Here is a 25,915-nt window from a genome sequence, read left to right as displayed (position 1 = left end):
AAAAAAATAAGTCGCACTGGAGTATAAGTCACATTTTTTGGGGAAATTTATTTGATAAAATCCAACACCAAGAATAGACATTTGAAAGGCAATTTAAAATAAATAAAGAATAGTGAACAACAGGCTGAATAAGTGTACGTTATATGAGGCATAAATAACCAACTGAGAACGTGCCTGGTATGTTAACGTAACATATTATGGTAAGAGTCATTCAAATAACTATAACATATAGAACATGCTATACGTTTACCAAACAATCTGTCACTCCTAATCGCTAAATCCCATGAAATCTTATACGTCTAGTCTCTTACGTGAATGAGATAAATAATATTTGATATTTTACGCTAATGTGTTAATAATTTCACACATAAGTCGCTCCTGAGTATAAGTCGCACCCCCGGCCAAACTATGAAAAAAACTGCGACTTATCAAATCAAATCAAATCAACTTTATTTATAAAGCACATTTAAAATTTACCACAGGGGTAGCCAAAGTGCTGTACAATGAGCAGGTTAAAAGATAAAACGAGTACCGAGCAAACACAACACAACACAAACAGAACATGATAAAAAATAAATAATTAAAATAGAATTAATAAAAACATAAAAACATAAAAACAGGATCACAGCAGGTGTATTATGGGGCGCCATTGCAGGATGGATATCACTCAGTGTTAAAAGCCATGGAATAAAAGTATGTTTTTAAGAGAGATTTAAAAACAGGAAGAGAGGAGGCTTGTCTAACACTCAGGGGTAGGTCGTTCCAGAGCTTGGGAGCAGCAACGGCGAAAGCTCTGTCACCTCTAAGCTTCAGCCTTGTGTCAGGGACCGTCAACAGCAGCTGATCGGCTGATCTTAAGGATCGGGTGGGGCAGTAAGGCTGAAGGAGGTCGGAGAGATAGGTTGGCGCGAGGTTGTTTAGACATTTAAAAACAAATAAAAGGAGTTTAAAATGTATTCGGTAACGCACAGGGAGCCAGTGAAGGGACGCTAAAATAGGGGTGATGTGCTCACGTCTGCGGGTCTGTGTTAGCAGACGAGCAGCAGAGTTCTGTACGAGCTGCAGGCGGGCGAGGGAGGCCTGGCTAATGCCAACATACAGGGCATTACAGTAATCAAGACGAGTCGAGATAAAAGCGTGGATTAATTTCTCAAGATCATGTCTTGATAAAAGCGGTTTCACTTTCGCTATTTGGCGTAATTGATAAAAGCTTTTTTGAACGACGCTGCTGATTTGTTTTTCGAATTTAAAATCTGAGTCAAACTTTACCCCCAGGTTTGTGACAGAGTCGCTGAGATACGGGGTCAGAGTGCCGAGGTCAACGTTGGGGGAGGGAGAGCGACTTGGACCGAACAACATAACTTCTGTTTTGTCTTCATTTAGGCTCAGGAAGTTAGCTGAAAGCCAGACTTTGATGTCGTGCAGGCAGTCAATAAGACTTTGAACCGTGTTATTTTGTGCCATGGGAAAATAAATCTGGCAATCATCGGCATAAAAATGAAATGCAATACTGTACTTCCTAAAAATAGAACCAAGGGGGAGAAGGTAAAGCGCAAATAAAATTGGGGCAAGGATTGAACCCTGGGGGACCCCATGTGGTAAAGGAGCTGTGGACGACATAAAACTGTCTACTTTTACACAAAAACTCCTGTCGGTTAGGTACGACCGGAACCAGTTGAGGGCGGCGCCCTTAATGCCCACACAGTTCTCAAGACGAGTGATTAAGGTGGCGTGGTCGACGGTGTCGAACGCAGCAGACAGATCTAAAAGCACCAGGACAACATATTTACCAGAATCAGTGGACAGGAGGATATCGTTAAAAACTTTTAGAAGCGCTGACTCTGTGCTGTGGAGGGCTTTAAAACCGGACTGGAACAGCTCAGTGATACCATTATCCTCTAAGAAGGGCAGCAACTGACTGTAGACAACCTTCTCTAATATTTTGGAAATGTATGGAAGATTAGAGATAGGTCTGAAGTTAGAGAGGAGAGAGGGGTCGAGGCTGGGTTTTTTAAGTAGAGGTCGTACCACTGCATGTTTAAACTCTACTGGAACTATTCCAGAAGAGAGGCTACTATTGATAATGTTAAGGACACTTGATCCAATAGTAGCAAGTACCTCCTTAAACAGGCGAGGTGGGAGGGCATCTGCAGGAGAACCAGAGGGCTTCATATGACTAACTGTGTCACTTAAAAAAGAAAAGGACACCGGCTCAAACTGATGGAAAACAGAAGAGAAATGCAGGGGAACAGAAGGGTCATATGAAGGCTGAGATAGACTGGCTCTAGTTGACACAATTTTGTCAGTGAAAAAATGGAGACAATTTTCACAGAATTCAAAAGAAGCATCAAAACCAGCAGATTTGGGAGCATCAATGACAGTGTTAATAGTTTTAAACAGAACTCTGGGGTTGTTACAGTTAGAAGATATAATCTGAGATAGATATATATTCATTTCTGCTTTTACAGTCATCTGAAAGGAAAACAGGCTTTCTTTAAAAATGGCAAAGGACACATGCAGCCTGTCTTTTTTCCATTTTCTCTCTGCTCTTCTACATACGCGCCTGGCAGCCCGAGTGACGTCATTCAACCAGGGTTGAGGCGTGGTTTTAGCGCGGCGGCATTTGAAAGGCGCGATCGTGTCCAGTGTTTGTGAACAGATAGAGTTGAACCCAGAAACCAACTCTTCAGTATTCAGACACACAGATGCTGCAGAATTATCATCACAAAGAGTCAAAAAAATAGAGGAGAACCGAGCAGGAGACGAAGAATTAAACATGCGAGAGCGTTGGGGCGGTGCGCACAATTTAACTGGACACTGCGTGGCAATATCAAACAGGATCGGCATGTGATCAGAGAACACAGCGTCGCAAATGTCCAAATTAAAAACACACAAACCATACGAGAGCACTAAATCGAGTGTATGCCCGCGTTCATGTGTAGAACCACACACAGACTGTACAAAGTTAAATGAGTCGATTATATTCAGGAAGCTCCTGGAAAGCGGCTCATCTGGGCAGCAGGTGTGAATATTAAAATCACCCACAATAAGGACACGATCATATTTGGGCAGGATTTCAGCCAGAAATTCAGAAAAGTCAGTTATAAAGTCTTTGTGGTACTTGGGTGGTCGATAGATGACGGCACACAGGACGACATCAGAAAGACCCAGTTCAAACATGCACAGTTCGAAGCTTGAAAAGGAGGATTGTAGGCGGATCTGACGGCATTTAAAGTCATTTTTAAAAACGACTGCTAATCCTCCTCCTTTTCGACCGGACGGCCGTGGGGAATTAAAGTAGGAACACTCCGAAGGCAGAAGTTCATTAAGAGGGGCGGACTCACCGGCTCTCAGCCATGTCTCCGTCACACAGAGGAAGTCCAGTCCGCGGGAAGTGAAGAAATCCTTCAGGATAAACGTTTTGTTTGTCAAAGATCTTGCGTTCACAAGACCGAACCTGGCGGGGGCCAGCACGTCCAAGGCCGCAATTAATCCGGGTGGGGCCCGACACACAGCCCGCAGGTGGCGGTGATCCACCCCGCGCCTCCGGGGGCGGGGACAGCAGGAGCGACGACGGCAAGCTTCTTCCTCCAAACCAACGATAGGAACCAGCCAGGAGCCGATCGGATCGAGCGAGCGTGGGTGCAGGAGGAGACCGGATACCGCACCATTCATCCTTCGGGGAGCCACGGGAAGCCGGGCCAGGAGTGCCCTAACTTTCACCAGCTGGCCGCCACGTTTACCGCGGCGCCGGAGACGCTTCCGCCGGGGGAGAGGAGCCAGGGGGCGGGAAAGGAAGGCAGGAATCCGGCCAGGTGAAAAAGCTGACTGGGACGTCGAAAAACCAACGTCGAAGTTGATCATATCAGTGGGAGAGGGGCAAAGATCCAACAGTGTTTGGCGGTCATACACAAGCAGTGAGCTGACAGAGACGAAAATAGACGCAAAAAACACAAAAACGAACAGAGCTGACAGCGAGAGACGGCAGGCCAAAGCACATACTGGCGCCATCTTGCATCGGGGCGTGGTAGCAAGTGTACCAACTGACTTATAGTCCGAAAAATACGGTACACGTTTGTATGAATATTTATTGTTTACAAAGAGAGCACAGTCCACCAAATTCCTTGCGTGTCAAACATACTCGGCAAATAATAGGATGTACTTTTTATTCCTTGGAATTTTCTGCGGGTGCTAACTCGCCGCATCCTCACAGGTCTGGGATGAAGGGAGCGTGAGTGACGTTGCCATAGCGACCCATTACTTCGACCTGAGGCGCATCTCCAACGAGCAAGATGGCGACCGAGGTATAAGACGTGAAGGATGCAGGATGTGTTCGTACTTAAAAAAAACAACAAAAAAAACCTTGCAGGGTTTTTGCCGACGTTCGGCCCCGCCTGGGTCAACCTGTACGGCTCCGTCAGGAACTCTCTGGGCGACGACACTGCCGAGCTGAACGAGGGCATCGGAGAGGGCGTGTCTTACAGGTTCCGTTCAAAGCCGCTCTCGACGTTACGGTACGATGCAAACCAACCGACTCGCGTGTCCACTTGAAGGGGGCGTGTCTACGTGGAGCTGGCGGTGGAGATCCTGTCCGGGGGCCCGGGCCCGGAGTCCAAACTGGCGCGGATAATTAAGCCGGCGAAAGACGCCAAGACGGGGAAGGCCGCGGGGAAGGATGGCAAGACCGCGGCATCAGCAGCAGCCGGCGCAGGAGGCGGGGCTTCAGGAGGCACGGGGGAAGACGACAGAGGGAAAGCGGCGGCGGAGGTTCTACCCGTGGAATGTCCTCCCACGGTAAAGAACATCACGACTCAACAGAGAAGACATGAACCAGTGAAGGTTTTTGTTTCAGCTCAACGCCGACAACAGAAGCGACTTCCTGCTTTTCGGCGCCATGTTTGAAGCCAGCATGGTGGACAGGAAGATCGGAGACAAGCCTCTCAGTTTGGAGTTCTCCCTGGGTGAGTCTGGAGTCACGGCCTGGTCCCAGCATGCATTGTGTTCCTGCACATTGCACCGCGAGTGACATAGGGGTTGGAGTTGATGACCTCCGTTCTTCAGCTCTGGTTCTGGTTCTATGGTTGTCGTCGCAAGCCAAAGAAAAAGCAAAACAAACGTGCGGCGTTGATTGTCCCAAGAACTTTTGAGTAGAGATGGATTAATGGCTGTTTGAAGGGAAGCGGATCTTAAGGAGCCGTTCCTTTTAAAAGAGTCGTTCAAAAGACTGGCTCGTTCCTATATATATTGTTTCTTCAGTCACTAGTAACAGGAATACGATAGTGTCAGGTTCAAACAATGATGACATCTATTAAACAAGACAAGAAGCAAAGAATTAAACAGAGACAGAATTAAAGTTGGCTCAATTGAGGAGAGACGCCTGGACACTGTACCCTTGCACAGTCTCCCAGCACGCTCTGGGGAAAGATTATAAGCCTCCTCTTTTATTTTGACTTTCCCTGATTATATGGCAACAGCTGTTTCTAGGGAGAGGGTCATAAACAGCTGTCGCCTTTGATTACAAACAGTTCAAAAGAAAAGGTCGTAAAACAGTTCAAACAAGAGGTCGTAAAATAGTTCACAGAAAAGTTCGCCTGGAGGGGAGTCTGGCCCTGCTTCCTCTCCGCTTTTGTACTTCTTGGGTCAAGACAAAATCTTTCTGTGGATTACAATACATGAAAGAAACAGAACACCTTCATGTTGCTTCCCATCCTACACAGTGGAGTTTTACAAGCCTTCTTCTTGGTAAGTTCAAAGACAGCTTTTGTCTTCTCGCCGGGAACTCATTGAAACACAAAGTTTTGTGATAACTTAGATACAATTATTCTAACAGATAGTAATACCTCGTTAACAACAAGACTTTACAATAAAAATATCGCAGCTCAGTCAACAGAATTTTAACGCAAAAATGTTTGTGTTTTTTCAATTTACAGTAATATGCTGTAAAGAACACGGTAAAATTATAAGTCAAGCAGCTATTTAAGTATTTATTTTTATTTAGACAAAAAAATGTTAGGAAAGTATGATATTATACTGTAATATTTGTTGCAATAATGGATACCATTAAAGTTTAAAAGGTATGCAATTTCAAGCAGTACATAGATTTTTGCTGTCAAAATGAAAAAAATCAATTACATTTAGTGAGAAAATATGAAGTACTTTATTGACATGTATCATTTCCAGGTGTGCCAGATAAAATGGTCTGGCCCCCGGGCCTTGAGTTTGACACCTGTGACCTAGCATGTCATCACCCCCCGGGGATCGCGCGGAAGTGCATCCAAATGCAACGTTTCCTTTAACGTTTGTTCATTTTAAAGTTGATTTAATTAGATTTTCCAGTCGCCTATATATTTTCTAATTCCAAACAAAGGCTTATTAAACTCCGCCCACAAGTTAACTTCCTGCGTGCGCATGATAGCGTTCACACGAATAGAGCCTTCTGGGACGACTCTAAGTCTGTGATGTCATCGCTTCAATAAATGAAGCTGGTTTTTAATTCTGATTCTGAGAGGCCAGCGGGGGTAATTTACCTAAAGAACGGCTGTCAAACGAACGAATCACCACTAGGAATCAGTTGTCATCGGTCACTTGAAAGAGCCGTTCAAAAGACTCGACTCGTTCGCGAACTTCACATCTCTACTTTTGTGACAATAATTGTTGGTGTCCATCCCCTTGTCCAGGTAACTATGGCAACGTGCAGGAGGCCAGCGCCCAGCCCGGCCCGCGCGCCCCGAGTCCCGCCCTGGGTCGCAGGAGACCCTTCGGGGACAACCCGGACTCCCCCTCCTCCTCGCTGCTACCCAGGGAGCCCCAGGACCCGGCCAGGTCGTCCAGGTCCACCACGCGTCCCCAAAAGCCGCTCATCGTGGAAGGAAACAGGTCTGTGATGAATACACGCAAGTACAAGCAGTGTGTACATGTACATCGTTAGGTACTACATTGTTATGTACAGCTACTACTTCAGGTACTACATGTATTTCATGTACAGATACTACATGTATGTTGTATACAGGTACTACGTGTTTGTTGTATACAGGTACTACGTGTATTTTATACACATGTAGTACATGTATGTTATATACAGGTAGTACTTGTATTTTATACACAGGTAATACAAGTATTTTATACACAGGTACTACATGTATTGTATACACAGATACTACATGTATTGTATACACAGATACTACATGTATTGTATACACAGGTACTACATGTATTGTATACACAGGTACTACATGTATTTTATACACAGGTACTACATGTATTTTTTACACAGGTACTACATGTATTTCATGTACAGATACATGTATATTATATACAGGTACTACATGTATTTTATACACAGGTACTACTACATGTATTTTATACACAGGTACTACTACATGTATTTTATACACAGGTACTACTACATGTGTTTTTTACACAGGTACTACATGTATTTCATGTACAGATACATGTATATTATATACAGGTACTACATGTATTTTATACACAGGTACTACTAGATTTATTTTATACACAGGTACTACTACATGTGTTTTTTACACAGGTACTACATGTATTTCATGTACAGATACATGTATATTATATACAGGTACTATGTGTTTGTTGTATACAGGTACTACATGTATTTTATTCATGGGTACTGCATGTATTTTATACACAGGTACTACATGTGTTTTATACAAAGGTACTGCATGTGTTGTATACACAGGTACTACATGTATTATATACACAGGTACTACATGTATTTTATACACAGGTACTACATGTATTTCATGTACAGATACTACATGTATGTTATATGCAGGTACCACGTGTTTGTTGTATACAGGTACTACATGTATTTTATACACAGGTACTACATGTAATTTATACACAGGTACTACATGTATGTTATATACAGGTACTACATGTTTCTTGTATACAGGTACTATGTGTATTTTATACACAGGTACTACATGTAATTTATACACAGGTACTACATGTATGTTATATACAGGTACTACATGTTTGTTGTATACAGGTACTACATGTATTTTATACACAGGTACTACATGTAATTTATACACAGGTACTACATGTATGTTGTATACAGGTACTACATGTTTGTTGTATACAGGTACTACATGTTTGTTGTATACAGGTACTACATGTATTTTAGACACAGGTACTACATGAATGTTCACACAAGTACTACATGTGTTTTATACACAGGTACTACATGTGTTTTATACACAGGTACTACATGTATTGTATACACAGGTACTACATGTATTGTATACACAAGTACTACATGCATTTTATACACAGGTACTGCATGTATTTTATACACAGGTATTACATGTATTTCATGTACAGATACTACATGTATATTATATACAGGTACTGTGTGTTTGTTGTATACAGGTACTACATGTATTTTATACACAGGTACTACATGTATGTTATATACAGGTACTACTACATGTTTTTTTATATACAGGTACTACATGTTTGTTCACACAAGTACTACATGTTTGTTCACACAAGTACTACATGTGTTTTGTACACAGGTACTACATGTGTGTTATACAAAGGTACTGCATGTGTTTTATACACAGGTACTACATGTGTTTTATACAAAGGTAATGTGTGTATTGTATACACAGGTACTACATGTATTGTTTACACAGGTACTACATGTATTGTATACACAAGTACTACATGTATTTCATACACAGGTACTACATGTATTTCATACACAGGTACTACATGTATTGTATACACAGGTACTACATGTATTTTATACACAGGTACTACATGTATTGTATACACAGGTACTACATGTATTTGCCACTGGAGAAAGAGAAGCCTTGCATCAATGTTCTGAGTCAGTGGGAGGACAGAAGCTATCGTCTGTACAATTCCAACATGCTGGAGAACATAGCAGTCCTGTTTGTGCGTATACACACACACACACACACACACACACACACACACCATGGAGACACTCATTTACAGCACATCCGTGACAACAGAACCTATTTTTAACTAACTGTGGAATGATCCAGTGGCAAGAACATGCATGTTGCAAGAAGAGGAGTTACTGTATGAAATAGGTTATTTTGCTGTCTGCTGGCTCCAGATCAGCACTTAAATCATCCAGCAGAACAAAAATGGAATTGCTGGATAATTTTTACATTTTGTGTTAAAACACGGCCACTTGACTTACCTGACACAACGAGTGCGTTTGCGTTACAGGAAGAAGGCGTGGCCACAGCCACCGAGCTCCACAGGAAGTTGCACCCCGGGGCTGAGCAGGCGCTCAGAACAACGGTCCAAGAGTTCTGCGTGGATGCCAGGTGTCCACCCCGGAATTAGCCGTGAACGGTCGAACCTGGTCCCTAAAACCCGGCGTGTCTTTTTTTTTTTTTTTCCCAGGAGTTTTATCGCCGCTGCAGAGTCCAGGTTGAAGGCGGAGCTGAAGTCCGGTCACCTGACACAGCTGGACAGGAAGCGCCTCACCATGTGCAAACAGGAGCTGGTAGGAGAGAGCCGAGCACAGTAACCATAACAACACAGGCAGTCATGGAAATAGACAATAATCTGTTCCAGGGTTAAACTGTTCCCAACCCCGGGGAAATGTTTTCTTTTTTGTTGGTCAAATTGTGCACTGCAAAAAGTCAGTGTTCAAAAACAAGAATAAAAAATACCAAAATTAGAGGTATTTTACTTGAACTAAGCAAAATTATCTGCCAATAGAACAAGAAAATGTGGCTTGTCAAGACTTTCCAAAACAAGTAAAATTAGCTAACCTCAATGAACCCGAATAAATTAAAATAAGTATATTCTCACTAATAACAACTGTACTACTTTATGAGTACGTATTTTCTATTGTTTCATTGAAAATAAAACAGCAAAGTCCATTTGGCTGTCATCTGTTTTAATATGAGACACAATTGTGTCAAAGTCATGATTTTTTTTTTCATGCTTGAAATAAGAAATTATTACTTTAAAAAAGTAGTTTTATACTTGTGAGTGTTGATGACACAGCTTTGCAAAAGTTGATATTCTAGTTTCAAGCATGTTTTACTCAATATAGGTCGTAAAATCTCAGCAACAAGCTGTATAGTGGTTAGAGTGTCCGCCCTGAGATGGGTAGGTTGTGAGTTCAAACCCGGCCGAGTCATACCAAAGACTATAAAAATGGGACCCATTACCTCCCTGCTTGACACTCAGCATCAAGGGTTGGAATTGGGGGTTAAATCACCAAAAATGATTCCGGGGCGCGGCCACCGCTGCTGCTCACTGCTCCCCTCACCTCCCAGGGGGTGATCAAGGCTGATGGGTCAAATGCAGAGAATAATTTCACTTAGTGTGTGTGTGTGACAATCATTGGTACTTTAACTTTAACTTAACTTAATATCTTACTGAGATCATTTAGGACCAAAACACTTAAAACAAGTAAAACACTCTAACATAAAATCTGCTTAGTGAGAAGAATGATCTTATCAGACAGAAAATAAGCAAATATCACCCTTATTTGAGATATTTAATCTTACTTAGATTTCAGTTTCTGCAGTGTGATTGGCTATGATTATGAACTTTGCAGGAGAGCATGATCGGCGACGCTCGGTCCCTGGTGGAGAGGAAGAGGAACGCAGGCGGCGTGAAAGAAGCGCTGCGGGACGCCACAAAACTCACACACCAACTGCGCTTCTTGGTGGAGGAGGTACAGGATGCGGCGTGTGACCGCCTCCTCCTGAAGGCGAAGCACGTCCAGGTTTCACCGTCTTGTCGACTTTGCAGCCGCAGCACACGGTGCCCGACATTTTTGTGTGGTTGCTGAGCAACAACAAGCGTGTGGCCTACGCTCGTCTGCCAGCCAGAGACGTCGTCTTCTGCAGCCGTCAGGAGGCTCGAGGAGTTCACTGTGGAAAGATCCTGACGCTCTTCCTCAAGGTGTAATACAAAAATAAATAAATATATGTGTATGTACATACATATACAGTCGCGATCAAAAGTTTACATACACTTGTAAAGAACATCATGTCATGGCTGTCTTGAGTTTCCAATCATTTCTACAACTCTTTATTTTTTTTGTGATAGAGTGATTGGAGCACATACTTGTTGGTCACAAAAAACATTCATGAAGTTTGGTTCTTTTATGAATTTATTATGGGTCTACTGAAAATGTGACCAAATCTGCTGGGTCAAAAGTATACATACAGCAATGTTAATATTTGGTTACATGTTCCTTGGCAAGTTTCACTGCAATAAGGCGCTTTTGGTAGCCATCCACAAGCTTCTGCTTGAATTTTTGACCACTCCTCTTGACAAAATTAGTGCAGTTCAGCTAAATGTGTTGGTTTTCTGACATGGACTTGTTTTTTCAGCATTGTAGAACTTTGGGAAGGCCATTTTAAAACCTTAATTCTAGCCTGATTTAGCCATTCCTTTACCACTTTTTACGTGTGTTTGGGGTCATTGTCCTGTTGGAACACCCACCTGTGCCCAAGACCCATCCTCTGGGCTGATGATTTTAGGTTGTCCTGAAGAATTCGAAAGTAATCCTCCTTTTTCATTGTCCCATTTAAAGCACCAGTGCCATTGGCAGCAAAACAGGCCTAGAGCATAATACTACCACCACCATGCTTGACGGTATGCTTGGTGTTCCTGGGATTAAAGGCCTCACCTTTTCTCCTCCAAACATATTGCTGGGTATTGTGGCCAAACAGCTCAATTTATGTTCCATCTGACCGCAGAAATTTCCTCCAGAAGGTCTTATCTTTGTCCATGTGAGTCAAGTCAAGTCAACTTTATTTATATAGCACGTTTTCAACAACTTTTAAATTGAACCAAAGTGCTTTACAGGTTTAAAAAGCATGTGATGTCAGATGAAACAAAAATTGAGCTGTTTGGCCACAATACAATTGGTCACATTTTCAGTAGACCCATAATAAATTCATGAAAGAACCAAACTTCATGAATGTTTTTTGTGACCAACAAGTATGTGCTCCAATCACTCTATCACAAAAAAATAAGATTTGTAGAAATTACTGGAAACTCAAGACAGCCATGACATTATGTTCTTTACAAGTGTATGTAAACTTTTGACCGTGACTGTATATGTGTTTTGATTGATTGATTGATTGATTGAAACTTTTATTAGTAGATTGCACAGTACAGTACATATTCCGTATAATTGACCACTAAATGGTAACACCCGAATAAGTTTTTCAACTTGTTTAAGTCGGGGTCCACGTAAATCAATTCATGGTATATGTAATCTATATGTTGTGTGTGCAGCCACCAGGGAAGCGTGTCTCAGGGTTGTCGGTCCAAGCCAAAGTAGATGTGTATTTGTGGTTTGGATCCTGCACGGACTCCTGCCACATGTTGGATGACCTGCCTGCAGGGTTCACGGCCGCTACAGGGGGCGCTGCTGCCAATATCCCACCCACTCACCTGAACTGTATAGGTAACAGAGATACGTTAACGTCCATCCATCCATCCATTTTCTACCGCTTATTCCCTTTGGGGTCGCGGGGGGCGCTGGAGCCTATCTCAGCTACAATCGACGTCATTCAGTTTATTTCCAGGTTTTGTTTTTACGTGCGCGTTTCCTGTGTGTTTATTTTAATTTTAAGTGTGTTCTTTGCGTGATTATGTGCGTTTGTTTGTTTTATGCTTGTTTAATGTGTTTTGTATGTCTGTTGCTTGTTTTTGCATGTTTGGAACTTTTATGCTTGTTTTTGTGTTCATGTGTGTTGTATGCATGTTCTTTCGTTTTTGTGTGTTTTATGCGTTTTTGTGTGTTTTATGCATGTGCATGGGAGTTTGTGTGTGTTTTATGCATGTTCATGAGTGTTTGTGTGTATTATGCATGTTCATGTGTTTAATGCGTTTTTGTGTTTAATGCATGTACATGCGTGTTTGTGTATATTATGCATGTTCATACGTTTTTGTGTGTATTATCCATGTTCATGAGTGGTTGTGTGTATTATGCATGTTCATATATTTTTGTGTGTACTATCCATGTTCATGCGTGTTTGTGTGTATTATGCATTTCATACGTTTTTTTTTGTGTATTATGCATGTTCATGCGTGTTTGTGTGTATTGTGCATGTTCATGCGTGTTTGTGTGTATTATGCATGTTTTTGTGTATTATGCATGTTCATATGTTTTTGTGTTTTATGCATGTGCATGCGTGTTTGTGTATATTATGCATGTTCATACGTTTTTGTGTGTATTATGCATGTTCATGAGTGGTTGTGTGTATTATGCATGTTCATATATTTTTGTGTGTATTATGCATGTTCATGCGTGTTTGTGTGTATTATGCATGTTCATGTGTGTGTGTGTGTATTATGCATGTTCATGCGTGTTTGTGTGTATTATGCATGTTCATACGTTTTTTGTGTATTATGCATGTTCATGCGTGTTTGTGTGTATTATGCATGTTCATGTGTGTTTGTGTGTATTATGCATGTTAATGCGTGTTTGTGCGTATTATGCATGTTCATGCGTGTTTGTGTGTATTATGCATGTTCATGTGTGTTTGTGTGTATTGTGCATGTTCTTACGTGTTTGTGTGTATTATGCATGTTTGTGTGTATTATGCATATTCATACGTTTTTGTGTTTTATGCATGTGCATGCGTGTTTGTGTATATTATGCATGTTCATGCGTGTTTGTGTGTATTGTGCATGTTCTTACTTGTTTGTGTGTATTATGCATGTTCATGCGTTTTTGTGTTTTATGCATGTTCATGGGTGTTTGTGTGTATTATGCATGTTCATACATTTTTGTGTGTATTATGCATGTTCATGCGTGTTTGTGTGTATTATGCATGTTCATGCATGTTTGATGTGTGCTGTGTATGCATGTGTGTTCAATGCGTGTTTGTGTTTTATGCCTGTTTTTTTGTGTTTTTTGCTTGTTTTGTGTTCTAAATTTTGTCTGCATGCTTGATACATGTTTATGCCTGTTTGTGTTTCGTGTGTTATATGCATGTTTTGTTTGTTATATGCATGTTAATGTGTGTTGTATGTGTGTTTTGTGTGTGTTGTATGCGTGTTTTTTGAGTGTTATATGCATGTTTTGTGTGTTATAGGCATGTTTATGTGTTTGTATGTGTTTTATGCATGTTAATGTGTGTTCTATGGTGTTCACTGCATGTTAATGCATGTTTTTGTGTACGTCTCTGTGTTCAAAGTGTATTTTAAATGTATTTTTCATGTTAATTAAGTGTGTTTTCTGTCTGTTAATGTGTGTTTTACGTGTGTGTCTCCAGAGCAGCACCAGTTCCAGCTAAGGTGTCACATGTATCAGGCTCGCGGGCTGATTGCTGCCGACAACTCGGGTCTGTCCGACCCATTTGCTCGCGTCACCTTCCTGTCACACAGCCAGACCACCAACGTAAGCGCGTGCCTAATCCCACATTGTGAAAGTATGACCGTACGTGTTTATTGTGTGTCAGGTGATCAGTCAGACTCTGAGTCCCACGTGGAACCAGTGCCTACAGATGAGTGGCATCCTGCTGAGCGGAGACCTTCGGCACATCCTGGAGGAACCGCCGAGACTCGTCATCGAAGTGTACGATGACGACGCCCTGGTACGTATTCACAGTATACATTGTATAGTACAGTATATGGAGGAGTACATGTTGTATTTGGGTCTCTCACTGACCCTCTTCTCTGCCATCTTAACCCCACAACGCAGGGCAAGGCTGAGTATCTGGGGGCTACGGTGGCGAACCCCGAAGTCCATTTGTTCTCCGAGCCGTACACGCCCCCCACCCTGCGGTACAGCCCGCTGCACCACGGCAGCCAATCAGGGGGAGAGCTGCTGGCGGCCTTCGAGCTAGTTCAGGTCAGCTGAGCCACGTTCCGATGTGTCTTGCTTTCAATAGGAAGGACAAAAAAACAGTAAGGAGACTTGTTGGTCCGCATGTGCAGATCGCCATGTCTGGAGAGGAAAGTCTGCCCCACTTGGAGGAGCAGGAAGGAGGCGTCTTCACGGTCCCTGCCAACATCCGGCCTGTTCTCAGCCCCTACAGACTAGAGGTGCTCTTTCTTTCACTTCCTGTCTCTTGTTTTGCATCTAGTACTCTGAAGGGGATGTTGTCCATCTTTGTCCTTTTGATATTGTCAACAAATTATATTAACACAATTAAATGTCGCCATTTTGAAGTGTTTGTGTCCACCAGCTTTTATTTTGGGGTCTTACTTTGACTTTCTTTCACTTCCTGTCTCTTGTTTCACATCTAGTACTCTGAAGGGCAAGTTTTCCATCTATATTACCTCAGCTCATCATATATATGCCCCTTTTATATTGTCATCAAATGATTTTAACTAGAGATGTCCGATAATATCGGCCTGCCGATATAATCGGCCGATAAATGCTTTAAAATGTAATATCGGAAATTATCGGTATAAATTTCAACCTCACGATTTTTCCGGGAGACTCACGAATTTCAGTGCCCCTCCCGAAAATCTCCCGGGGCAACCATTCTCCAGATTTCCACCCGGACAACATTATTGGGGGCGTGCCTTAAAGGCACTGCTTTTAGCGTCATCTACAACCTGTCGTCACGTTCGCTTTTCCTCCATACAAACAGCGTGCCGGCCCAGTCACTTAATATATGCCTCTTTTACACACACATAAGTGAATGCAAGGCATGCTTGATCAACAGCCATACAGGTCACACTGAGGGTGGCCGTATAGACAACTTTAACACTGTTACAAATATGCACCACACTGTGAACCCATACCAAACAAGAATGATAAACACATTCCGGGAGAACATCCGCACCGTAACACAACATAAACAAAACAGAACAAATACCCAGAACCCCTTGCAGCACTAACTCAAGTATGCTCTAGTATACTCTGGACTGAAGCTGTGTGCCTTCATTGTTTTTGTAGCTGTTATTTTGAGGCATGTTTAAAAAAACAAAACAAATAATGCATTTTGTGAAAGTCAAAGTATAGTATTTCCCATAGTTTTAGTGGGCATCAGGATTATCTCAGGGAGAGCGGTGTCCCAAATTCCAAGCTGTTTTGAGGCATGTTAAAAAAAATTATGCACTTTGTGACTTCAATAATATATATGGCAGTGCCATGTTGGCACTTTTTTCCCATAACTGGAGTTGAAGTTGTTCTCTTATTTTTGAAAACCTTGTTTTTGATTGATTGATTGAAACTTGTATTAGTAGATTGCACAGTACAGTACATATTCCGTACAATTGACCACTAAATGGTAACACCCGAATAAGTTTTTCAACTTGTTTAAGTCGGGGTCCACGTTAATCAATTCATGGTAAAGTTACATTGTTTAATGCATCCAGCGGGGCATCACAACAAAATTAGGCATAATAATGTGTTAATTCCACGACTGTATATATCGGTATCGGTTGATATCGGAATCGGTAATTAAGAGTTGGACAATATCGGAATATCGGATATCGGCAAAAAAAACATTATCGGACATCTCTAATATTAACACAATAAAATGTCACCATTTCAAAGTGTGTTTGTGTCCACCAGGTTTTATTTTGGGGTCTAAGAGAGCTGAAGAAGGTTCAGTTGCTGTCTGTTGATCGTCCTCAGGTACACACAAATAAATATGTACATATACTAGTATTTATATTTTACATGAATTTGAACCTTTTATGTTATCTGATATGTTAATTGCTAATGTTGTATGCCACATTTACACATGTTTACAATGCATTTGTGAACATTTATTCCCTAAGAATCCTGTTTTAACCACGTGACTACATTTGTAAACTACTTCTAGTAGCAGCTATTGTGACCCTGAGCTATGGTATGCCTTTTTGAGGCCTTTGACATGCACGAAAGTCCCCCATATTTTTGCAGGTGTGGCAGGAATTACCAAAATAATTATAATTTGGGGGTCTCGAAAATGACATTTCAAAATTAGCTCTCTAGCGCCACCTTTAAAATTAGAAAAAAATTAGCCCCTCCTACCAGTTTCACGTATCCCACACGAAAATCGCAGGAGACGTCTATCATGACAGGACGCACATAAAAGTCTCAGAAACCCATTCCTGAAAACAAACAGGAAGTCGGCCATCTTGGTTTTCGTCCTTCATTTGTCCGTGAAAAAAAAGGGTCATACTTTAACGAAGTCGTCCTAGGGACTTTGATCAAATGGTTAAAATTACAGATACTACACATACAGGAGATGATAAATTCCAAACAAATTTTTCCTGCGCCTTAAGATTTGGGCGTGGTATGGTGCCAAACATTGCTCCGATGGTTTTTCGCCATTTTTCGGTGAAAAAAAGGGGTCATACTTTCACGAACTCGTCCTAGGGATTTTGACAAAATGAGTCAAGGTTAAAATTACAGATACTACGCATATAGGCGATTGCTAACACATTCTTGCGCTTTAAAATGTGGGCGTGGTATGGCGCCAAACTTTGCTCCGATGGTTTTTTACTTCATATCTCTCTGACCTGATCCATGTCGCCACGCCCTCACGTTCCCTAAGATCCTCTTCATCCATCCATCTCACTGTCCCTTTATTTAAACTGTCCACCATGGGGGCCCGAGCTTTCAGCCGCTCTGCCCCACATCTTTGGAACTCTTTACCGCCAGACCTTCGCAACTTAGATTCAATATCCCTCTTCAAATCAAGACTCAAAACACACCTATTCCTGACTGCTTGTTCATTGTAATCATCTTTTCTTTTCTCTTTGTTGTTGTTGTTTTTTTATCCAATTTGATTTTATTGTTGTGATTTTGTACGGTGTCCCTGAGTGCCCAGAAAGGCGCCTTATAAATAAAATGTATTATTATTATTATTATTACCATTTTTCTGCGGGAAAAAAAGGGGTCGTACTTTTATGAACTCGTTCAAGGGACTTTGACCAAATGTGTCGTGGTTAAGATTGCAGATACTACACATATAGGCAAGCATAAGTTGCTAACAATTTTATTCTGCGTCTTAAGATGTGGGCGTAGTATGGCGCCAAACTTTGCTCCGATGGTTTTTCGCCATTTTTCTGCCAAAAAAAGGGTTCGTATTTTTACGAACTCGTCCTAAGGACTTTGACCAAATGAGTCGCGGTTAAAATTGCAGATATTACACATATAGGCAATGATAAATTGCCAAAAAAAATTCCTTCGCCTTAAAATGTGGCCATGGTATGGTGCCAAACAATGCTCCGATGGTTTTTCGCCATTTTTCTGCAAAGAAAATGGTTCGTACTTTTACGAACTCGTCCTAGGGACTTTGATCAAATGGTTAAAATTACAGATACTACACATACAGGAGAAGATAAATTCCAAACAAATTTTTCCTGCGCCTTAAGATTTGGATGTGGTATGGTGCCAAACATTGCTCCGATGGTTTTTCGCCATTTTTCTGTGGAAAAAAAGGGGTCATACTTTCACAAACTCGTCCTAGGGATTTTGACAAAATGAGTCAAGGTTTCAATTACAGATACTACGCATATAGGCGATTGCTAACACAATTTTCTTGCGCTTTTAAAATGTTGGCGTGGTATGGCGCCAAACTTTGCTCCGATGGTTTTTTATCATTTTTCTGCGGAAAAAAAGGGGTCGTACTTTTATAAACTCGTCCAAGGGACTTTGACCAAATGAGTCGTGGTTAAAATTACAGATACTACACATATAGGCGAGGATAAGTTGCTCACAATTTTATTCTGCGTCTTAAGATGTGGGCGTAGTATGGCGCCAAACTTTGCTCCGATGGTTTTTCGCCATTTTTCTGCCAAAGAAAGGGTTCGTACTTTTACAAACTCGTCCTAGGGACTTTGACCAAATGAGCCGCGGTTAAAATTGCAGATATTACACATATAAGAGATGATAAATTACAAAAAATTCCTTCGCCTTAAATGTGGCCATGGTATGGTGCCAAACATTGCTCCGAAGGTTTTTCGCCATTTTTCTGGAAAAAAAAATGGGTCGTACTTTTACGAAGTCGTCCTAGGGACTTTGATCAAATGGTTAAAATTACAGATACTACACATACAGGAGATGATAATTTCCAAACAAATTTTTCCTGCGCCTTAAGATTTGGGTGTGGTATGGTGCCAAACTTTGCTCCGATGGTTTTTCGCCATTTTTCGGCGAGAAAAAGGGGTCATACTTTCACGAACTCGTCCTAGGGATTTTGACAAAATGAGTCAAGGTTAAAATTACAGATACTACGCATATAGGCGATTGCAAACACAATTTCTTGCGCTTTAAAATGTTGGCGTGGTATGGCGCCAAACTTTGCTACGATGGTTTTTTACCATTTTTCTACGGAAAAAAAGGGGTCGTACTTTTATGAACTCGTCTAAGGGACTTTGACCAAATGAGTCGTGGTTAAAATTGCAGATACCACACATATAGGCGAGGATAAGTTGCTAACAATTTTTTTCTGCATCTTAAGATGTGGGTGTAGTATGGCACCAAACTTTGCTTCGATGGTTTTTCGCCATTTTCCTGCGAAAAAAACGGTTCATACTTTTACGAACTCGTTCTAGGGACTTTGACCAAATGAGTCGCGGTTAAAATTGCAGATATTACACATATAAGAGATGATAAATTGCCAAAAAAAAATTCCTTCGCCTTAAAATGTGGCCATGGTATGGTGCCAAACATTGCTCCGATGGTTTTTCGCCATTTTTCTGCAAAAAAAAGGGGTCGTACTTTTACAAAGTCGTCCTAGGGACTTTGATCAAATGAGTCGTGGTTAAAATGACAGAAACTACACATATTTGCTAATAAATTGCAAATACATTTTTCCTGCGCCATAAATGCGTGGTTTGACGCCAAACATTGCTCCGATGATTCGCCACAAACACGAAACTTTGATAACTCGGCTCCACAAATTCAGATCTTGATCTTATTCAGTAGAAATGATGATGATGACACCCTGAAGTGCCCGATGGGTATACCTGTTCATACCTACTGGTAGTCGGCAGAGCCTAACGGCGAAAACTGCCCCACGCCATCACCAATACAACTCATTTCTGCACATTAGGTGATCAGAGATGGATACTAAACAGATGGATGATGATAAATTGCAAAAACTATTTAGCATATGACAGGATGTGGGCGTGGGATGACGCCAAACTTTGATGTGATGGTTCGCCACAAAACACCTCCGTTTCACAAGTTCAGATTTTGATTTTAATTACTACAAATTGCTAAAAAGTTTGTAGTGGATTTATTTTATTTATTTTTTATTTTTTTTGCAGTAAAACCGCAAGGCCCCTCATGAAATTGCTGTGGGTTATTTTTTTTTATACGTTTAGATGTCTTTTTGAGGCCCTTAACCAAAAGTCCCCATATTTCGCAGGCACATCATGTATGACAACAAAAACTTTATAGTTTGGGGGTCCCGAAATGTTTGGTGGCGGCTCAGGGCATCGGGAAGGACGTGACCACACGCAGCGGGGGCAAGGGCCCCTTCAACGTTGCTCGCAGCTTTAATCAACATCGTGTTTCAGTCTGTAACAGAAAAGACTTCAAGTGCATCAATTTGCCGGAAATTTAAAATAAAAATAAAACCCCTAATTAAAGTATGAAGATGATTCAACTAACTTGAACCATTTGACACTGAAAAGTCTAATTAAATAAACCAGAAAAATAATAACAAACTTAAATGGATCAGCAACATTAACTCAGGAGCACAAAACATTTAACCTATTAAACTAAAATAAATAAAACAATTTGTGCTGATTTTTATTAAAAATGAGGAAGTCAAGCTCCAACGAGCAGATTTTGTAGTGCAAAGCGGGGTTTGAAGCATGATACTGATAAAGCATCTTCACCAGGCTCAACCCCCCCCCCTCTCTGCATGCTCCGCGCCCCCACCGAGGGGGGCCCGCCCTACCATTTGAGACAAACTGCTCTAAATGAACAATTATTATTGACCAGAAGTGTTCATTTGTGAGACAATAACAGTGCAATGCTTTTTCATAACATAGTCACTACTGCCTAGTTTCTCTTGTTATATTCTTATTTTACTGTTATATTTTTCTTCTCATTGTTGCTTTTTATTGTATTGTAATATTTTTCTATTTTGTTTCCATTTATACCCCCATTATTTACTTTTTACTTTTTAAATTCGATCTCAATTCTGTACACTGCTGCTGGAATTTTAATTTTCCTGAAGGAATCAATAAAGTACTATCCATCTATCTATCTATCTATTGGTAAATAACATTCCTTTGCATGCAGGTGTTCATAGAATGTGCCGGAAAAACGCTGCGGTCTTCCGTCATCCAGCGGTACAAGTCCAACCCCAACTTCACCACGCTGGTTGACACAATTGAACTGGTACGTACATTTTGACTTTGATATACTATATGTACTGTCTGTGTATACTATGGGTGCAACGGTTCTCACAAAACCCATGGTTCGGATCAGCTTTGGGTTCGGTTCGGTTCGGTGTACATTGTTGTTTTTAAAACCGCCCAAAACAGAATATACACCAACACATTTATCAGCTGGGCTTCTTACCAAAATATAAACTTAAAATAGTCTTTGAAAGTTCTAAAGTAACTCAGGGGTCCTTGAACGCACCAGTTACTGTATGTGCTATGAGATGCAAAAGTGAAAATTAACATTAACTTTATCCGATGCTGCCACAAATAGATGTACCGTATTCTTCGGACTATAAGGCTAACTTAAAATCCTTTTACTTTCTCAAAAATCTGCGGTGCACCTTTTAACCCAGTGCACCTAATGTACGGATTAATTCTGGTCGTGCATACCGACCCTTGAAGCAATGTGGTACATGGTGTAATGATAAGTGTGGCCAGTGGATGGCAGTCGCACATAGGAGATACATGTACATTGCAGGTTGACGTCTGTTCAATAAATGACGCTAGCAAGTACAGGTTAGCAAGCAACACCAAAACTAATGCTTCATTGAGAATTTAGATTAGACATTACACACGGCGCTCGGAAATCTGTCCAAATGATTTAGTACGACTTTGGTAAGATACCACCGCACCGCTTGATGTATTGTCTGAGCATTACGGCTACCATAGTCAGATGTACTGTGCTTCAACATATGGTGTTATTATGGTGCGTGTAAAAGGACCACAAAATGGGACCTATTAGCAGACATATTATCTGCCTTTTTTTTTTTTTTTACCTATTAAATGGGTTGTACTTGTATAGCGCTTTTCTACCTTCAAGGTACTCAAAGCGCTTTGACAATACTTCCACATTTACCCATTCACACACACATTCACACACTGATGGAGGGAGCTGCCATGCAAGGCGCTAACCAGCACCCATCAGGAGCAAGGGTGAAGTGTCTTGCTCAGGACACAACGGACATGACGAGGTTGGTACTAGGTGGGGATTGAACCAGGGACCCTCGGGTCGCGCACGGCCACTCTTCCACTGCGCCACGCAAAACCAACTTTTCTTACTTTCTGGTACCTGCTGCTGTGTATTTGGGATCTGCAAGTCTCGAAAATTTTGCGAGCGTCCGCCAGTGTAGTCCACGTCGTAGTAGACAAGCTCCTTATTTTTCTCCATTTTCTTGTTGTGGGGGCGTTAATCCTCCGTCGTTGCCAATTCTAATAGAAAGTAGCGTAAAGTTCTAACTTATATCTGTAACTCACTATATCACGATAGTTTTCAGCCGTATCACCCAACCTTGCGTTACACATACCTAATCATACCTTAATATTGAACTTTGACAGCAAAACTGATTTTATCTTAAGTAGAGATGTCCGGTAATGACTTTTTTACCGAGATCCGATATTCCGATATTGTCCAACTTTAAATTACCGATTCCGATATCAACCGATATATACAGTGGTGGAATTAACACATTATTGTGCCTAATTTTGTTGTAATGCCATGCTGGATGCATTAAACAATGTAACTTTACCATGAATTGATTAACGTGGACCCCGACTTAAACAAGTTGAACAACTTATTGGGGTGTTACCATTTAGTGGTCAATTGTACGGAATATGTACTGTTCTGTACTAATACAAGTTTCAATCAATCAATCAAAAACAAGGTTTTCCAAAATAAGAGAACAACTTCAACTCCAGTTATGGAAAAAAGTGCCAACATGGCACTGCCATATTTATTATTGAAGTCACAAAGTGCATTATTTTTTTTAACATGCCTCAAAACAGCTTGGAATTTGGGACATGCTCTCCCTGAGATAATCCTGATACCCACTACAACTATAGGAAATACTATACTTTGACTTTCACAAAGTGCATTATTTTTTATTTTTTTAAAACATGCCTCAAAACAACAGCTACAAAAACAATGAAGGCACACAGCTTTTCAATCCAGAGTATACTAGAGCATACTTGCCAACCTTGAGACCTCCGAATTCGGGGGGGCTGGGGGGTGGTAGCGGGGGTGTGTATTGTAGCGTCCCGGAAGAGTTAGTGCTGCAAGGGGTTCTGGGTATTTGTTTTGTTGTGTTTATGTTGTGTTACGGTGCGGATGTTCTCCCGAAATGTGTTTGTCATTCTTGTTTGGTGTGGGTTCACAGTGTGGCGCATATTTGTAAAAGTGTTAAAGTTGTTTATACAGCCACCCTCAATGTGACCTGTATGGCTGTTGATCAAGTATGCCTTGCATTCACTTATGTGTGTGTAAAAGCCGCATATATTATGTGACTGGGCTGGCACGCTGTTTGTATGGAGGAAAAGCGGACATGACGACAGGTTGTAGAGGACGCTAAAGGCAGTGCCTTTAAGGCACGCCCCAATATTGTTGTCTGAGTGGAAATCGGGAGAATGGTTGCCCCGGAAAATTTTCGGGAGCGGCACTGAAATTCGTGAGTCTCCCGGGAAAATCAGGAGGGTTGGCAAGTATGCTCTCCGTCCGTGTTTTACCGCATATGTACAGCGGCGTTTTAAAAAGTCATCAATTTTACTTTTTGAAACCGATACCGATAATTCCCGATATTACATTTTAAAGCATTTATCAACATCTCTAGTTCTAACTTATATCTGTCACTCACACTGCAAAAAGTCAGTGTTCAAAAACAAGAAACAAAAATACAAAAATTAGGGGTATTTTATTTGAACTAAGCAAAATTATCTGCCAATAGAACAAGATTTGGCTTGTCTAGACTTTCCAAAACAAGTAAAATTAGCTAACCTCAATGAACCCAAAAATACCTTAAAATAAGTATATTCTCACTAATAACTGTACTACTTTATGAGTATGTATGTTCTATTGTTTCATTGAAAATAAAACAGCAAAGTCCATTTGGCTGTCATCAGTTTTAATATGAGACACAATTGTGTCAAAGTCATGATTTTTTTTTCATGCTTGAAATAAGAAATGATTACCGTATTTTCCGCACTATAAGGCATACTTGCCAACCCTCCCGGATTTTCCGGGAGACTCACGAAATTCAGCGCCTCTCCCGAAAACCTCCCGGAACAAATTTTCTCCCGAAAATCTCCCGAAATTCAGGCGGAGCTGGAGGCCACGCCCCCTCCAGCTCCATGCGGACCTGAGTGACGTGTCGACAGCCTGTTTTCACGTCCGCTTTCCCACAATATAAACTGCGTGCCAGCCCAATCACGTTATAACTGTAGAATGATCGAGGGCGTGTTCTTGGTTTCTTATGTGGGTTTATTGTTAGGCAGTTTCATTAACGTCCTCCCAGCGTAACAACACACAACAACAGCAGTCACGTTTTCGTCTACCGTAAAGCAGTTCGTCTGCCGTAAACAGCAATGTTGTGACACTCTTAAACAGGACAATACTGCCATCTACTGTACATGCATATGTGACAATAACATCTAGGGCTTTTAGAGAATGCACAACTCCGCACACAACAAGGAGACGAAGCAGAATGCATCATCAGAGAGGGTGTTCAGCATGGTTAGAAAAGAAATGACAGAGAGTTGAACAAGGATGGACAATTCAACCCTTAACTCAACAATGAGTAGATGAGTGTGATGTGTGTGTATATGTGTAAATAAATGAACACTGAAATTCAAGTATTTCTCTTATGTATATATATATATATATATATAAATATATATATATATATATATATATATATATATATTTTATATATATATTTATGAAATACTTGACTTGGTGAATTCTAGCTGTAAATATACTCCTCCCCTCTTAACCGAAAATCGGAGGTATGCTATAAGGTGCACCGGATTATAAGGCGCACCTATGCTTCCATTAGATGGAGCTGCGCTAAAGGGAATGTCAACAAAACAGTCAGATAGGTCAGTCAAACTTTATTAATAGATTACAAACCAGCGTTCTGACAACTCCCCGAGGTAAAGTCAGTGACGTGGTGTTTTGTTTATCTTTTAACAACAGCAAGGTATAACATGTAGTGCAACATTTATATCACATAGTGGAGGGGAACTTTTCCTCGATTCAATAAACACGTAAAAAACAGTGATACTGTTACGGTAAATCAAACGTTAGTGCAATCACAATATAGTAACACTCCAAATAGTGCAGAGCAATAACAATATATCAATAACTCAACGTTGCTGAAACGCAGAGGTGGGTAGTAACGCGCTACATTTACTCCGTTACATCTACTTGAGTAACTTTTGGGATAAATTGTACTTCTAAGAGTAGTTTTAATACAACATACTTTTACTTAAGTATATTTATAGAGAAGGAACGCTACTTTTACTCCGCTACTTTTATCTACATTCAGCTCGCTACTCGCTACTAATTTTTATCGATCGGTTAATGCACGCTTTGTTTGTTTTGGTCTGTCAGACAGACCTTCAAAATGCCTGCCTTACTGGTGACGTTTCACTTCGTTCCACCAATCAGATGCAGTCACTGGTGACGTTGGACCAATCAAACAGAGCCAGGTGGTCACATGACCTGACTTAAACAAGTTGAAAAACTTATTGGTGTGTTACCATTTAGTGGTCAATTGTACGGAATATGTAC

At 41.1% G+C, this 25,915-nt stretch overlaps 1 protein-coding gene across 2 annotated transcripts in view; it reads left to right on the top strand.

Annotated features, from left to right (window-relative positions):
- The window catches only part of fer1l6 (fer-1 like family member 6), a 75,211-nt gene that overhangs the window by 24,500 nt on the left and 24,796 nt on the right, over positions 1 to 25,915 (top strand). For both annotated transcript variants that reach the window (XM_072914516.1, XM_072914517.1), the window contains 17 exons: positions 4,214 to 4,304; positions 4,370 to 4,484; positions 4,554 to 4,794; positions 4,853 to 4,961; positions 6,678 to 6,876; positions 8,817 to 8,937; positions 9,241 to 9,341; positions 9,421 to 9,523; positions 10,592 to 10,711; positions 10,789 to 10,941; positions 12,289 to 12,460; positions 14,277 to 14,401; positions 14,463 to 14,597; positions 14,705 to 14,854; positions 14,941 to 15,048; positions 16,532 to 16,594; positions 21,209 to 21,307. In XM_072914516.1, coding sequence (XP_072770617.1) covers positions 4,214 to 4,304; positions 4,370 to 4,484; positions 4,554 to 4,794; positions 4,853 to 4,961; positions 6,678 to 6,876; positions 8,817 to 8,937; positions 9,241 to 9,341; positions 9,421 to 9,523; positions 10,592 to 10,711; positions 10,789 to 10,941; positions 12,289 to 12,460; positions 14,277 to 14,401; positions 14,463 to 14,597; positions 14,705 to 14,854; positions 14,941 to 15,048; positions 16,532 to 16,594; positions 21,209 to 21,307 — 2,205 coding nt within the window. The remainder of the gene's footprint in view (positions 1 to 4,213; positions 4,305 to 4,369; positions 4,485 to 4,553; positions 4,795 to 4,852; positions 4,962 to 6,677; positions 6,877 to 8,816; positions 8,938 to 9,240; positions 9,342 to 9,420; positions 9,524 to 10,591; positions 10,712 to 10,788; positions 10,942 to 12,288; positions 12,461 to 14,276; positions 14,402 to 14,462; positions 14,598 to 14,704; positions 14,855 to 14,940; positions 15,049 to 16,531; positions 16,595 to 21,208; positions 21,308 to 25,915) is intronic.

The sequence above is a fragment of the Nerophis lumbriciformis genome, linkage group LG13 (assembly GCF_033978685.3).
Source record: "Nerophis lumbriciformis linkage group LG13, RoL_Nlum_v2.1, whole genome shotgun sequence".
NCBI classification, from domain to species: domain Eukaryota; kingdom Metazoa; phylum Chordata; class Actinopteri; order Syngnathiformes; family Syngnathidae; genus Nerophis; species Nerophis lumbriciformis.
This window is presented reverse-complemented; position numbering and strand designations above follow the sequence as displayed.